General features: G+C 37.2%; 1 protein-coding gene across 1 annotated transcript in view; it reads left to right on the top strand.

The window, feature by feature from the left end:
- Window positions 1–14511, top strand: part of LOC107086382 — a 35552-nt gene extending 21041 nt beyond the window's left edge. Inside the window, exons 26-34 of the mRNA XM_015377276.1 lie at window positions 139–213; window positions 6095–6199; window positions 8281–8340; window positions 8439–8555; window positions 8695–8846; window positions 9031–9117; window positions 12104–12250; window positions 12340–12522; window positions 12641–14511. Coding sequence (XP_015232762.1) covers window positions 139–213; window positions 6095–6199; window positions 8281–8340; window positions 8439–8555; window positions 8695–8846; window positions 9031–9117; window positions 12104–12250; window positions 12340–12522; window positions 12641–12766 — 1052 coding nt within the window. The 3' untranslated portion in view covers window positions 12767–14511. The remainder of the gene's footprint in view (window positions 1–138; window positions 214–6094; window positions 6200–8280; window positions 8341–8438; window positions 8556–8694; window positions 8847–9030; window positions 9118–12103; window positions 12251–12339; window positions 12523–12640) is intronic.
- The last annotated feature ends 1403 nt before the right edge of the window (window positions 14512–15914 follow it).

The following is a 15914-nucleotide window of genomic DNA, read 5'->3' as shown; positions in this document are numbered from 1 at the left end:
TAGGACCATCATATAACTGAAATAACACATATAAACACCAGTGCTGGTCTTTATTTCAGGAATTACTGAGGACATATTAAATATATAGTAACTTGGGAGATTATTTAAACCTAAATTCTGTTTCCGAACATGTCTTAGGATTGTCTAGAAAGCAAGAGTCTTGCTTGGAGATACCATCAAGAGGGTGGACAGCATCAGTGCCAGGGGTGAAAGGTATGATTGCTGCTTTTTACAGTTAGTCACAAGCTTATTCACGCTACTTGCAAACCACTTTTCAGTAAGGAAAATTTAAAGGTATAGTGGAGTAGTTTCACTAATTTTTGAAGACCCCCCATCTCCACTTTAAAGAAAATAAAGCGCATGCACAACCCTGTACCCGCCTGAGAAGGGTTGCCTATTAAACGAGTGCAAGAGCATGCACAAGCCCATTTCTCCTTGTGCACTTTCTGTTTGTTGGCAAGCTTTTAAACATAAGCAAGGAACCTGACTTAGGTTCACAAATCTTATGGGCATTTTAAATATAAGCATATAATATCTAGATGGAAATACATAAGTGTTTTATTTCTTTCTTGTAGGCCTATGTATCCATAAAGTATTTTTTCAAAACAAGAAAAATGTTAAATTAGTGTTAAATTAATGTTAGATTAGATGAAAGGCCTCCCTGTAAAACTCTAATATGATTACTTGTGTTTTAGTTGTTTTCTGTTGCGTGGTACTGACTAACACTTTTCTGTTGTCATTTCTGGTACAATACCATTTTATAACCAAAAGATGGCAGTGCTGTGCTGAAGCTGCTCAGCTCAGTTCAGTTCTAAATCAGTGCAGGGAATGAGCAATCACTCTTTTCACACATTTAGATGCGCAACAATTACAGTAGTTAATCTGACTGACTGTGTCAAATATGCTGGCGAAGATTCTCAGTCATCCAGGTCATAGTCATTTCAAAATTGGAGGCTTAGTCACATGATGTCAAATTGAAGTCAATTTGTCTGTGAATGCTAAGTTTATCAACAGTCACTGAGCGCATCCACAGAGGTTTTTACGGGTAGGGGAGGGGGGGAGCAGTTCTTCTGTGCCCTTTCACCATAATATCCAGGAGAGATTAGATAAAGTGGGTAGGTCAAATCCAAAATAACACTTATTGTTTTGAGAGCAGGCTGCACAGGGATTTCCTTTAGCCTTGAGTCCTTTTCTTGCTGGGTCTTTCATGGCAGAATCCAATATTTCAAATGTGTTGGGCTTTTCCGCTTTGAAGCGAGCGTGCCTATACAAGATGTTATCCCATCTCACCTTTGCGTTCAACCCCCGCAGCGACCCTGCTTTTAATCGCACTCAGCATACGGCTCAGCTCCCGATCTTGCTCATTCACAGCATTTGTGAGGGCGTCAACCGCTGCCGGCTGCCTGATTAATGCCCAAATTGCCGCTGACATCCTCTGTAATTGCAAATACATCAGGTATCCTCCAAATCCAAACAGGAGAAATCTGAGTATCATAAGACCAGAAATCCACACATCTTCGATATCCTCCGCTGGCAACATTGTGAAACACACCATCCTCCACACTTTCCAGGAGTCCATGGAGTATCCCACGTATCAGCTGACCAGATCAATTTTTTGGGTTTGGGTGGTAAGAGGAGAGAGCTCAGAAAAGACAAGACACAGCAAAGCAGGGACAGGCAGGGAGGTGCAGGAGCAGCAGGAAAATGCGACCGCCTCCTCCAAGATTCAAAACAGAAAGGATATTTCCTTAAATAACCTGGTGGGAACTTGATCTATCATAAAAGCTGAAGGCTTAGATGAAGACAATAGTTTTGCTAACTCTGAAAGTTCAACTGGACCAAAGCAGTCTAAACCCAGTTCCAAATGGCTACCTCAGAAGCTGCCTCACCTTCCAGAGATAAACCAAACATAGAGGAGTGCTAATTGTCTTATTTTTAATAAAATCAATCTTATTTAAAAAGAATCCAATAAAATAACCACTGCTAAGAGCAGGTGGAATGGATGGATTAACAGAGCTATGGGTCTGGGTGAATTTGGCAACTGTATTAAAAAGATATCAAGAATGATCTGCTAAAGTGAAACCTTCTTGTGCAGGAAGAGAACTCTGTTAAAGTAATTCTGAAGGTTATCAAAGGTGGTCAGAGAGAACAGGGTAGTGAGGAAATACTGTTATTTCCAATTCAATGCCATATGTCAGCACAAAGTCCAAAGTATGAAGATGAGAAGGTGTGGGACATTTCACATTTTGAAAAAAGCTAATACTGTCTAAGATGGCATTAAAGGCTGCACTTAATCTATCGCCTTCAATGTCAGCATGGATGTTAAAATCCCTCACTATGATGACCCTGCCAGTATTCAACAACAAAACTCATCTTTAGAGTAATGACCTGGTAGACAATACAAAGTACCAAAAAGAAGAAGTTTTCTGGCATTGCAATTTGGATGAGGAAAACTAAGGGTTAAATGTCTAAAAGAGTTGTAATCATTAACTGCCTTTGGAGTAATCAGTAAGTCAGACTGAAAGATTGTTACTACTCCTCCTCCTCACCCAGAATTTCTGGGTATGTGAAAATTGAAATAACTACATAACGTTGCCTCATTTTGACTCACATAATCCTCTAGCTGCAGCCAAGTTTCTGTTAAGCAACATAAATCAATTAGATTATCACAAATCAGGTTATTAACTAGCAGACTTTTTGAATAAAGAGATCTTCTGTTAAATGCACCACATTTAATCATTTTAACTTTTTCCCCAATTGAAGTTATTTTTATTTTTAATAGATTATCATGATTTAGTCCTTTGACTTCCACTCAACCAGACGTGAAAGTAGAGATGTTTTACTTTTGTGGACAGAGGAACGATCAGAAATCAGTCTCAGTTACTAAGAGTGTGGGTTTTAAAATATGTCACAGATTTCTCTGCTATCCCTGCAGACGCTGCATTGTGATTTTAGCTTAGGAACAAATTCCCTCTGGGAGCCTAACTAGCGACACCATTGCAGTGGGTCAAATATTAGGGCTCTAATCCTGATTTCAGCAGTGTTTAATCATGTTGGCTGTGTGCCATCCTTTGCATAAGTATATAATATATAATCCCATCACCAGCATACCCGACCGTTCACTAATTTGTTTAACTTCAGGTCTCACTCTTAAAGGAATAGTACACCCAAAACATGATTAGCCTTCATTTTCTACTCACCCCCATGCTGAACAACACTCTGGAGTACTTTTTTGATATCTCAAATGCATCTGGAGTTCTGGGAGGCTTCTTGCTGTCTGCCAAAATTCAAATAATGGAGGTGCCCAGCGCCCGAGGCAGAAAGGTCCATAAAAGTCCACAAAAAACGTTTCAATATTCCTCCATACTGCTCGTCCAATGTAATCCAAGTGTCCTGAGTGGGTAGCGTCCATAATTTACTCGAAACTAAGTCATTTAGAATGTTTTAGAGCCTAAACAGTAGTGTATAGGATTTCCTAAAAGCGCGCGCCTGCGAGTTCACGACTCTACGGAAACCGAGGCAGACCAAACCAGATGAAAGTGCGCATTCAGCGTCTGCTCTGCCGATAATGCAAGTGTAGAAGAAGAAGTTCCGCTTTTCAGCTGTTTATTTTCTGCCGTGAGCCAGGTGAGCACGAGGTTAGTCTCTCTCACATTTCTTCTAAAACATTCTAAATGACTTCGTTTCGAGTAAATTATGGATAGTACCCACTCAGGACACTTGGATTACATTGGACGAGCAGTATGGAGGAATATTGACACGTTTTTTGTGGACTTTTATGGACCTTTCTGCCTCGGGCGCTGGGGACCTCCATTATTTGAATTTTAGCAGACAGCAAGAAGCCTCCCAGATCTCCAGATGCATTTGAGATATCAAAAAAGTACTCCAGAGTGTTGTTCAGCATGGGGGTGAGTAGAAAATGAAGGCTAATCATGTTTTGGGTGTACTATTCCTTTAAATGCTGCCACACAAACAAATAGCTGCATACACACAGCTGTGGATTCTTTTTTGCTGACATTTTGCAGCTTCCATTTCTGATCGGTTTACTGGACTTCAAAGCTCGGACTGTGTCTGAAAGTCCGCCCTAACCCCTGAATCCCTCAATCACTATGTAGAGTGGGGACTACATAGTCCAATTTATAGTGAACTCAGTTAACTGATCATTCTGATAGATGATTATTACTTTTCGTTCTCTGCTGGTCATGTGACTCGGGCTCCCTGCACCGTCCCTGCGCCGTCTTTGCTCATTCTTGCCCCCACCTAAAGTCCCACAATGTTTTGCATGGAGAGCTCTTGCAAAGCATTCTGGGATATATCTGCCCGTCAAACTACTTTTCAAGGTGCATTAGACATTGGGACACTCATTTTAAATGGCGTAACCCCTATATAGTGCTATGAAAGTGGTTAGGGTGGATGTTCGGACACAACTTGCCGGACAAAAAGAATGATTCCAGTATATTTGGAAGGTTGGAACTGTCTCTGATCAAGTCCTGACTAATTATTCACTCGGTAGAATCAATGGCTCATTGCTGTGTTGCCCTGTCATGTTTTATGGCAGAGCTACACCAGCCTGAGATGTGTTTGTGCAGGAAAACTGAAGTTAAACTATGGTTTAGTAACAAAAGAAGTCAGTATTAATTCCAGTGAGAAGTAACATAATAGAAAATATTACAATATTACTGTAAACCTTTATCACCACCAGTTTTTAGAATTTGGGGGATAACTGTACATACATTAATAGCCTGCTGACAGCGCATCATTAGTTATAGTATAATTTTGTTACTGTATATGCTGTAGTGTGTAAAACACACTACTGCAAAAACAATCCAAAAAATAAGTAAACATTTCTTAAAATATGTGTGTTTGCCCTTAATCTGAGCAGATAAATAAGATGATTTACCAATAAATGAAAATCTTTGGCCTTAAAATAAGATAATTAGATATTTTGCAACTAAAATAATAGAGTGTTTTTTTTATTGAAATTGTCGTAAGCAATCATCAAAGTGTCCCATTACCTGTTCAATTCAAGAAAAATGCAATATTTTCATAACAATTGACTTACTTTGACCTCCTTTTTCTGCCTTGCAAATAGTTTTGTGAGATAATTTAAGGAATGTGCACTTATGAACCTTCGCTATAAACACCTCGTCTGTCCATGGTGTTGACATGCACCCAGCTAGGGAACAAGCAAAAAACAAAAACAAAACAATTCATAGTGAGCATCACATCATCAGTAACTGTATAAAAGCAGTACCAATGAAATGATCAGAATTTTAAGGGCTATTCATTTTTTTTCACTTTGAGGAGGAAAATAAAGTATATTTTTGAAATGGTGTTACAGTATGTAAGACTAGGAAACATTTACCCAGCAAAATCTTATAAGTAGTGCAGGAGACAATCTGTGTCATTAATGAGGTCACAACAAAAACATCAGAGAGTCACTAACCTCTGCGTTTGGGTTTTTTTTTTTTTTTTTATTACAATAAATGGTGGAAATTCCAGGGTAGAGGCAGTTTATTCTCATCATCGTTGATGTGAATCATTCCAATCAATTTGTCGTTTAGCTCTCTTAAGTATTGGTATCTGCAACCAGCTCTTGCTTTCTGGAGGTATGCACCATAGAACCAAACATGAGATTATTAACACTTGAGCTTTTAATACACACTCTAGCCCTTAAATTTAATCCTGACGTGTCAAGTTGAATGGGGGTTTGTAGAAGACCCTTGTGCAGAGATGGAGGTGGTTTCTTGTTGATTTAATAATGAGTGGTGGCAACAGAAGCATAAATTCAGAAATAACTAACCAGAGAACACAAGAACTAGAGGAAGAGTATATATGGCAGACAGAACAATGAATATAGTAATCAACTGATTGAGAGCAGGCGTGAACAAAAGTACAACAGGGCTTAAAAACAACTAGCAAAGAACTTAAATGACATTAAAGACAAATTAAACTAATGACTATAAAACACATAATGGCATAAATTAAAGTCTTACCAAAAACCCAAAGTAAAAACTTTAACAGAACCCGAAATCGAGATCAAGAGACATGACTGGCTTAAAGCAGAGTAAATGTCTCCCTTATTTGTCAAAAGGAGACTCAACCCAGTCCCCCAGGGAGCCTGCATATGTCCAGTTCCAGGATGCTAATCTTCAGACCTGCAAACGACAGGATGCATCCTCTGGTGTTCAGTCTCAAGGTGAGACACACGATTTGCCCATTTTCACACTTTGCAGATAGATTTGTCTCTTGGCATACAAATTCTCCGCAGAGTATGTGACAAGGCTTAATGTGGTTTAGCCTTTGCACAGCATGTTCTACATACTAGTAGCAGAAAACAAGGTTATGGTTTTTTCTAAGGCTCTACAAAGAAAAGTGGAAAAACCCTCTGAAACTTTAAAAAGTTTCCTTTCATCTGTGGCGGAGCTAGACTTTAATTGTTTGTGTGTTGGTGTTGCAATCATTTTAAATCGTTTCTAAACATTAAAATATTTATGTGCAAGTTTGGCAAAAAGGTTATGAGATTTGAGTTGCAGTTTAGAATCATAGTATAAAAAAATAAATAAAAATCAAAAGCCAAACAATCGAAAACACAATTTTAAAAACTGGTTACGTTTACTTATGTTACTGTAATACCAGTAAGTACTTTTGTCTGTGCCTGTGTTATTTATGTCAGCTTTTTTAGTTTTAGTCTTTAGGACAAAAGCTAAAAAAAAGCTTTAGTCACAATTAAGTTATTTAATATGCAAAAGTTTCATTTGTTGAAAAATCATAAAAGCATCAGTCTAGTTTTAGTCTGATTTAGAAAACAATTGTTTTTGACTTGCCATAAAACTGACATATAACTCCCCGACTATGTGTAATAACAAAGCAAATACGTAGCCTGGTAAACACATCATAACCTGCCGACAGAACATGAATCACATCTGGTGTCAGCCATAAATCATTACGTTTCTCACAGTAACACAAACTAATAAAGTAATGTTAGAGTAACTCACTCTGCTTCAGCTTGAAGTTAATAGGAATTTATAATTGAAAGAATAAGCACTTGGGATGTCTGTAACATGTGGTGGTGCGTTGTCAACAGTGATTCCATTTACTGTGCGTATTCACTCTTTTTCCGTGTGTGATGTGTGAACATATTCTGCTCAGAATTGCAAAATTGTATCTTCTTGGCCGATTTATGGAACTGTCGCCGTATCCTGAACCTTTATCACATGTTGTACTTCATATGGGTGATAAAGTTATGCCATTTATTATTACTCAAAATCCAACACTTTAATACTAATAAATTAATAAATAAAAGTCATTTTATATCAAAGCAATTTTATTTAGTTATTATTTTTGTCAAAACTCACAGACAAATAGACTTACATCTTTCATTTTAAATCAATTTAAAGTTACCTTATTGCTTTTAAGTTACATGATTATCCGGGCTTGGAGTTTGGCAAACCCAGGGCTTTACAGTTCTTGAATTTCAGCCAGTCCTTGGTTAATTTACATTTTGTCTCATGGTCACGTTGCAAGGTCCAGTTCTCCATCATCTTTACATCTTTTTTAATGGTATTTTAATATTATATATACTAAAGGCCCATTTGTTAGATTTCATAGTGGATATAATCCCCAAGGCCCGACACATCAACTTCCATATGTGACATGACATGAGGTTATTTCCCTGAAACGCTGCATTTAGTTTAAACCAAACATGTTTTCTGCTCTGGTAATTTATCTTTAGATTTTTTTAACCCATTAGTAAATTCATGAACTTAATTCAAAAGGCCTCAAGAGTTTGTTTGATGTAACCCTGGGTTTTACATTCATCTCAACTGGCTGTGCTTTAAATTGACCAAGTTTCTATCAAAATGTTAGTAATGCTTCTCTCTTGATCTGCATTTAATGTCAAAAACCTTGACATTAGTTGAACATGAAGTATAAGGGTATTATGCGAAATATTAGGGTATCATAATTTATTTCCCACTAAAAATGTAATATTTTAAAAAGGTTGTCTTTGTAGCCTTGCATATATCTAATTCCTCAACTTTTGAAAATAGATATAAAAGACTTATTGAATCTTTCCTCTTTTCAGATGAAATAAACCCAAGAAGAAAACTGCTTTCCTTTCTTTAATGCAGAACTAATATTGTCTTAAGAGTCCTCTTACAAAGTTTTAGGTGAAATAACCATATCTATGCTTATGTGTATGTTTGCTGTATTTATAAGAACTTAGACATCTCCCGTAACAAATAAACTGCTAACCTATTTCTCTTGATTTCTTAATAGGAAGTCAGCAGGCAAAAGAAACTGATAAGTGTACTAATATGGCTGTTCCTGCTATACGAGGTATTATCCTATTATCCTATTTTATCTGTATATGCAAATTAAGAGTTACAGTTGGACAACATTTGAGTCTTAACAATTGACATAACTGTAATCCACAGAAGAGCAATGGAAAAGGCTGTTGGGGATGTCTCCTTTATTCCAGCTGTTAAAGAAACTAGAGCTACAGCTAAAGAGCGCGGCTGAGCGGGTTGTTTTTCTTAGACAAGAGCTTGACAGTAAGTTGAAGTTTTTTCATTTGTGTTAGGAGGAGCTAGGTTTACCCATTATAGTTTGTGTTTACTAAAACATAGAGTAATGGTGACAGCTGAGAAAATGAATACAGTTCAATTATTTAACATAACACACCCTTTCAAGACAGAGGGAACAGTTTTGTGGATGTCCTTGATGCTCAGTGGGAATGTGAAGGAGAGCTGATCCCTTTGGACCTGTCAGTCCTCAGCCCCAGAGAGTTCTTGGTCTACCAGCATGGGATATTCCTCATCAATACACTACATAATCTAAAAGTGGTTGGTGATTAAGTTTTAATCTCACAGACAACATAAAACATCTATTGATGCATTTTTTAGTCAGTCTAATCTGATATTTTCATTTCAGTTCCTTAAAAAAACATTACTTTCCCCCATATTATTGCTTTATGTGGTATGCGTCTTTAAAATGCTGCATACACCATATTTCTCTGTTTTTAAACAGACCCCGGCTATTTCACTTCAGATAGCAGTGAGACTACCTAACAACAACTACTTCAAGAATGCCTTCAGGAACTCCTTCTTTTATCAGGTAAACTAGAGCTGTATGATAGTACTGTTATAACTGCCAGCATCTTCACTCTAGTTTAGAAAGTTCTGCAGTAACTTCTCTTCGCTCACCAATTGTTTTTTTTTTATTTCAGAAATATAAATGGTTGAAACCATGGAGTGCCCCAGGGACATAAATTAAAATTAACTTCCATTTACTCATAATATTAAACTCCATATAATATACTGAAAAATGTGTATAAACACAAGTGAAAAGCTCTCAACTAAACTGGTGAAAACATTTACCTCTTATATAGCCTACTGAAAACTTTGCACAAGCACTAGTGAAAAGCTCTCACATATACGAGTCAAAATATTTACCTCTCATAAAACCTACTGAAAAGCTCTCATACAAAGTAGTGAGAACTGTTCATATACAGGTGCTGGTCATAAAATTAGAATATCATGAAAAAGTAGATTGATTTCAGTAATTCCATTTAAAAAGTGAAACTTGTATATTATATTCATACATTACATACAAACTCATATATTTCAGATGTTTATTTTGTTTAATTTTGATTATTACAAATGACAACAAATGAAAATCTCAAATTCATCATATCAGAAAATTAGAATATTACTGAAGACCAATAAAAACAAAGGATTTATAGAAATGTTGGCCAACTGAAAAGTATGAACATGAAAAGTATGAGCATGTACAGCACTCAGTATTTAGTTGGGCCTCCTTTGGCCTGTATTACTGCAGCAATGCGGCGTGGCATGGAGTCGATCAGTCTGTGGCACTGCTCAGGTGTTATGATAGCCCAGGTTGCTCTAATAGTGGCTTTTAGCTCTTCTGAATTGTTGGGTCTGGTGTATTGCATCTTCTTCTTCACAATACCCCATAGATTTTCTATGGGGTTAAGGTCAGGAGAGTTTGCTGGCCAATTAAGAACAGGGATACCATGGTCCTTCAACCAGGTACTGGTAGCTTTGGCACTGTGTGCAGGTGCCAAGTCCTGTTGGAAAATGAAATCTGCATCTCCAAAAAGTTGGTCAGCTGCAGGAAGCATGAAGTGCTCTAAAACTTCCTGGTATGTGGCTGCGTTGACCCTGGACCTCAGAAAACACAATGGACCAACACCAGCAGATGACATGGCACCCCAAACCATCACTGACTGTGGAAACTTTACACTGGACTTCAAGCAACGTGGATGAAGTGCCTCTCTTCTTTTCCTCCAGACTCTGGGACCTTGATTTCCAAAGGAAATGCAAAATTTACTTTCATCAGAGAACATGACTTTGGACCACTCACCAGCAGTCCAGTCCTGTTTCTCTTTAGCCCAGGCAAGACGCTTCTGACGCTGTCTGTGGTTCAAGAGTGGCTTGACACAAGGAATGCGACAGCAGAAACCCATGTCTTTCATACGTCTGTGTGTGGTGGTTCTTGAAGCACTCACTCCAGCTGCAGTCCACTCTTTGTGAATCTCCCCCACATTTTTGAATGGGTTTTGTTTCACAATCCTCTCCAGGGTGCGGTTATCTCTCTTGCTTGTACACTTTTTTCGACCACATCTTTTCCTTCCCTTCGCCTCTCTATTAATGTGCTTGGACACTGAGCTCTGTGAACAGCCAGCCTCTTTAGCGATGACCTTTTGTGTCTTGCCCTCCTTGTGCAAGGTGTCGATGGTCGTCTTTTGGACAACTGTCAAGTCAGCAGTCTTCCCCATGATTGTGTAGCCTATAGAACTAGACTGAAAGACCATTTAAAGGCTTTTGCAGGTGGTTTGAGTTAATTAGCTGATTAGAGTGTGGCACCAGGGGCCATCAATTTTGAACCTTTTCACAATATTCTAATTTTCTGATATGATGAATTTGAGATTTTCATTTGTTGTCATTTGTAATCATCAAAATTAAACAAAATAAACATCTGAAATATATGAGTTTGTATGTAATGTATGAATATAATATACAAGTTTCACTTTTTAAATGGAATTACTGAAATCAATCTACTTTTTCATGATATTCTAATTTTATGACCAGCACCTGTAAACCTTTCATACACACTAACAGGTCTGTCGAACTATATTTACCACTGATCGGACAACAGGCATTCTTCAAATCACACGATGGACCTTGTAGTCAGATAATAATCTTAATAATCTGTTGTGCAGAGAATTACCTGCCTGCCGAGAATCAACTCCCCTGTCGCAGGAGCGTGCATCGCCCTAAACTCATGCCCAGTGATGAGAAAACCGATTGAAATATGAACGAAAAGGGAAATATTAAAAATATTCTTAATGTTTTCATATTTCTTAGACATGGATAGTATAAGAAATATGAAATATGATAGTTTTGGTGGACAGATAAATTCGAATTACTTGTCAGTTGATGTGCTACAGTCAGTATGAGATGAAGAAAGTCTCTGCTTAGTGGATGCCAATTCCCGATTTCGCTATCAGCTCTATTCTAGATCATTTCTGACTCTTTATTTTTGAGACTTAGAACCTGAAACCTGCCGAAGATTCCCTCCCCTCCTTATTTTCACATTTTTTGTCCCAGACTTATACAATTCATACCACAATCGCAGAGAGCAAGTATGATTATGTGGAGAAACCTGCATAATTGTAAACACATTATTTCTCAAACTAAGCAGGGTAGAGTGATCTCGGCAACTTAGAACCTGGGGAAGTTTCCCTTCCCCCCTTATTTTCACACTTGATGCTGTTCAGAACATTGTCATATATATATATATACATACATATATATTATTGTGTTTAATATTTGTTTATTACAACAGGAATACAGTTAGTTATAGTTGTTATAGTTATATTTTTTCCTGGCATAAACCACTTCAATTTAAGGTGTCTGAACAAAAACCTACTAGTGTTCTTGATTTATAGCAAACATTTTTTTGTGCTGAAATGTAAAAATATAAGTTAGCCAGTAGAAAATAAAAATATAACTTTAATTCTCAAATTGTTACCCAAAAAACTTTTTCAGACTAAATATAATTTCTCTATATGCAGGAGGCAGAGGAGACGCTTTTTGTCCGCCGCCAGAGGCTGCAGTCTGTTGGTGGTTTCTCTCTTATGCTGCTTCACTGTCTCTCACATATTAAAACTAAAGACATGAGCTCCGACTTAAGTCCAGCGTTCCAGAGACTTTTCTACAAGGTAAATAAAAATATATAAAATCTGAAGAAATGTAGTTTTAAAAACTTTCTACAAAGCATTTGTTTAATTTATTTATTTTTTCATGATAGACTCTACAAGATTGTCTCCAAGAGCTTTTTCTGGCCAGGCTGAACATCTGTTCTGGACAGGAATCGAGATTGTGTATTGGTTTTCAGGAGCAATGTGATTTAAAGGAGGCTTTGTCAGATCCCCTGGCTGTCTCAGTTCTTCAAAGGTTTCATCAAACAAGCAGAGGATTGCTATCTGAAGATGTAAGATGTTCCTCTCTCTATAAACTTGAAAGCATTGTTCAAATTGATCTAAATATTTTTAAAAGTAACCCGGACTTTCTTCCATGTGTTCTGTTTGTCATTTTCTGTTTACAACCAGGAGGTGGAGAAAATGCAAATGAAACACAGAGAATCATCTCTTTCAATGCATCTTGATGAATGTCTGAGGGATAAGAGCTCTCTGGATAAAGAGAGACCAGACTGGCTGAACCAACATCTGTCATAATTTCATGCTAGTATAACTCTCTCCCATCACACACCCTCCTTGCCACAATTGTGATGGTTCACTGTACCCAGAGAGAGTATTCATCTTCAATCACAACGATTGCATGTTGTTGGGTTCAATGTTACTGGTACTTGTACTCTGCATCTTCCAATTTATCCAGGACAGGGTCGGACAGCAGTCTCAGCAAAGACTCCCAGATTTCTGTCTCTTCATATACCTGCTCCAGCTCTTCTGGGGGTAAAGCACCCCAAGACCAAACAAGAGCCTCCCTCCAGAGTGTTTCTGGAGTTTTCACCCTTCTTGCCCAACCACCTTGTGTAGAAACCTAATTTCTGCAGCTTGTATCTGTGATCTTGTTCTTTTGGTTATAATACAGATTTCATGACCATAGGTAAGGGCAGGAAAATAAACTGATTGGTAAATTTAAATATTTGCCAAGGTATCAAAAGTGTAAATACAAATGCAATGTAATAGTAATGAAAAGTTTTCATTATTATCAGAAGATAAGTCTGAGGACATTTTCTCTAATCAATTTTTAAGAGGTAAGGATACCTTTAAATGTTTGAAAAAAATTAAATATAGTCTTGAATATTACAAGCTACATAACTTTGGAGAGTAGAACAGAAACTAGTCAAAATATCTCAAAGCACACTCTTCTACATTCTTGCTGAAGTTTTGATGTTAATTTTTGGGGCTATAAAAGAGGTCAAATAATTAGAACAGAGAAATAATTTTGTATTATAATTAGTTTACCATATATTCTGTTATTTAAATGGATACAATTTTTTTTCTCGATCTGTTAACAACTTACTTAATTTTTTTTTCACTGTCATGTTTTTCTTTTAATCATAGATTCATTTATGTTACTTTTATATCCCCCTATATTTTTTGCCTTGCGTATGTGCTGCTTTAGTTTTTCTGCATCCCATTTCCACTTTACTTTTTCAATTTTGCCTCATTATGCAGATAAGGTGGGTTGACCTTCACTGGCTCAGCTCCACTACTAGAGAGCTCGTCAGACCACGTGATGAGCATGCAGTGCATTGTGGGAAGAAAAAGCAATCCTTTCAAAACAGCTGGTTAAAGACACAACAAATTTTCTGTAACAATGATAAAAGTGAAGAAAGAACACAAAATGGAGCAGCACATGGAGAATGTAGCTGGTCTGTACCACAAAGACTAAATTGGAAAGGTGTGGTATATAGAGATAAGAAAAGGGGTTAAAAGGCTGGATCCATATGAGCATGAGCAGACAGCTGATTTGAATATCCTGCAAAACTTCAAACATGCATTTATCTATAATTATATGACCCAGAATGTGAGTGCCTACAATCACAAAGTGTATAGAAAATTCAGCTCTCTGCAGCAGGTGCACATTCAGTTCATAGATGGACGGTTGAACGAGCTATTTTCAAAGTCGACCAGAAAACCATTGTATGCACAAAGGTAATGTTTCAACCCAATCTTTACATACTTCTAGTCTGCATGAGCTCAAAACCTCATTAATCAATGTCCTTTTGCAAAGAAAACACAGCATTCACAATGTCAATAAAAAATATGGAAATTTTGAATTAGTTATCTGCTGATGATGAGTGTGTCTGCAGCAGTGACTACCTGAAACAATTTTTTTTTTCTCTTTCCATAACCTGATTTAATCCCAAGTTTAACATTTATTTTTATTGTTCTGACATTCTGTTGAAGTAACTGCTGCATGTAAAAGTTGTAATGTCCCATAGTAAGTGTTACTGTCAGTGAAAATTGATTTGGAGAATTTTTATCTTTTTTTGGGGTATTGTATTTAGTATATGTATATATAAACACTAACAGGACCGCAAAGAAATGCTTATTGCAACAACAGACTAATGTATGAAAAATCTGACATAAGCACTGGCATACGTTTGATAAGTTATGGGTCAGTTTTGTATCAATTATGAGCACGCTAAAGCACGCTGGCACACATTGACAAACTGCAAGTACGTTTCTCCACATATGCCAGTGTATACTCATACGTTGGCCATAAGTTACAGGTAAGTTATTTGATTGTTGACATACGTTAAGTGTAAGTTACTCATAAGTTGATGTGTCTAGCAGATGACCTCTGAATGTGATTCTAACCTGCAGCTACCGTATAATGGTGTATTTGCAGCCTTTTGGTATAAAAGGGGGTTCACAGGAGGAGACAGTCAGTACTCCTCCAGACTTCATCCCCATCACGGGGTGAGCGAGAAGGTGAGTGTGATGGATCCTCCCTGCGATCACTCCATGACCAACAAACTTCCTAGCAGACATGATGCTTAATCTTCTGCGACTGCAAACCTTCTTTCTTTCTTTTCTTTTTCTTTATTTATCTTTTTTCTTGGTGGGCTGTAAAAAGCAGCTACAGTAAGTTAATACCACGATCAAAGAAATCTTTTTATGCAGGCCGGGCGCCTCGAGGTGCATCGCTGCAACCCTCAGAACACTGGCTTGTGATATTTTTTATTTTATTATGCTGCTGTGCGTTATGCATACCGGTAGGTTAGTCTGTCAATGAACATAAGTCCTGGACTCGTTATGAATACTCTATGTATACACCAAAAATTTTAAAAACCACATAGGGAGTTCCGCATATACCAATGTTTTAGGAGATTCTGGGACATAGGGCATACGCTAGCTACGTCGTCACGGTGGCTTAAAGACAATGACAGGGTTCCAACCCCTGATTATTCCATTAGAACCAACACCTAAACTAACAATCGATAAACTAAAAGGCTATTGATTTCTGATAGGGGTTAATCATTTCAATTAATATAATTTTAAGAAATTTGTTTTTATTTAGCTCTTGTATTTGCTTTGTGAATTGGTTTTAACAAATTCTGATTGCTCCTATTTAGTTAAACCCTAATTTGACCTCATTCCAAACTCTTCAGAATAAACTTTGGTTCTCAAACATAAAAACTGTAATATAATTTCATAGATGATGTTTTTAAACCATTTCTATTCCTATTTCTTTGTGTGCATATTAGCTTAGGTTGGGCGAGTTTCAATACTTTAGTCAAGAGTTTAACTGAAATATGTTTGAGTTGGAGTTTAAAAGCTTTGTTATTAAATTATCATATTTATACGGGATTCATTTATTTCATGTTCGTGCAGATTTAACTGTTCATCA

Source organism: Cyprinodon variegatus, unplaced genomic scaffold, assembly GCF_000732505.1.
Source record: "Cyprinodon variegatus isolate N-32 unplaced genomic scaffold, C_variegatus-1.0 Scaffold150, whole genome shotgun sequence".
Classification (NCBI taxonomy): domain Eukaryota; kingdom Metazoa; phylum Chordata; class Actinopteri; order Cyprinodontiformes; family Cyprinodontidae; genus Cyprinodon; species Cyprinodon variegatus.
Note: the sequence above shows the minus strand (reverse complement) of the source record. Positions and strands in the feature narration are given on the sequence as shown.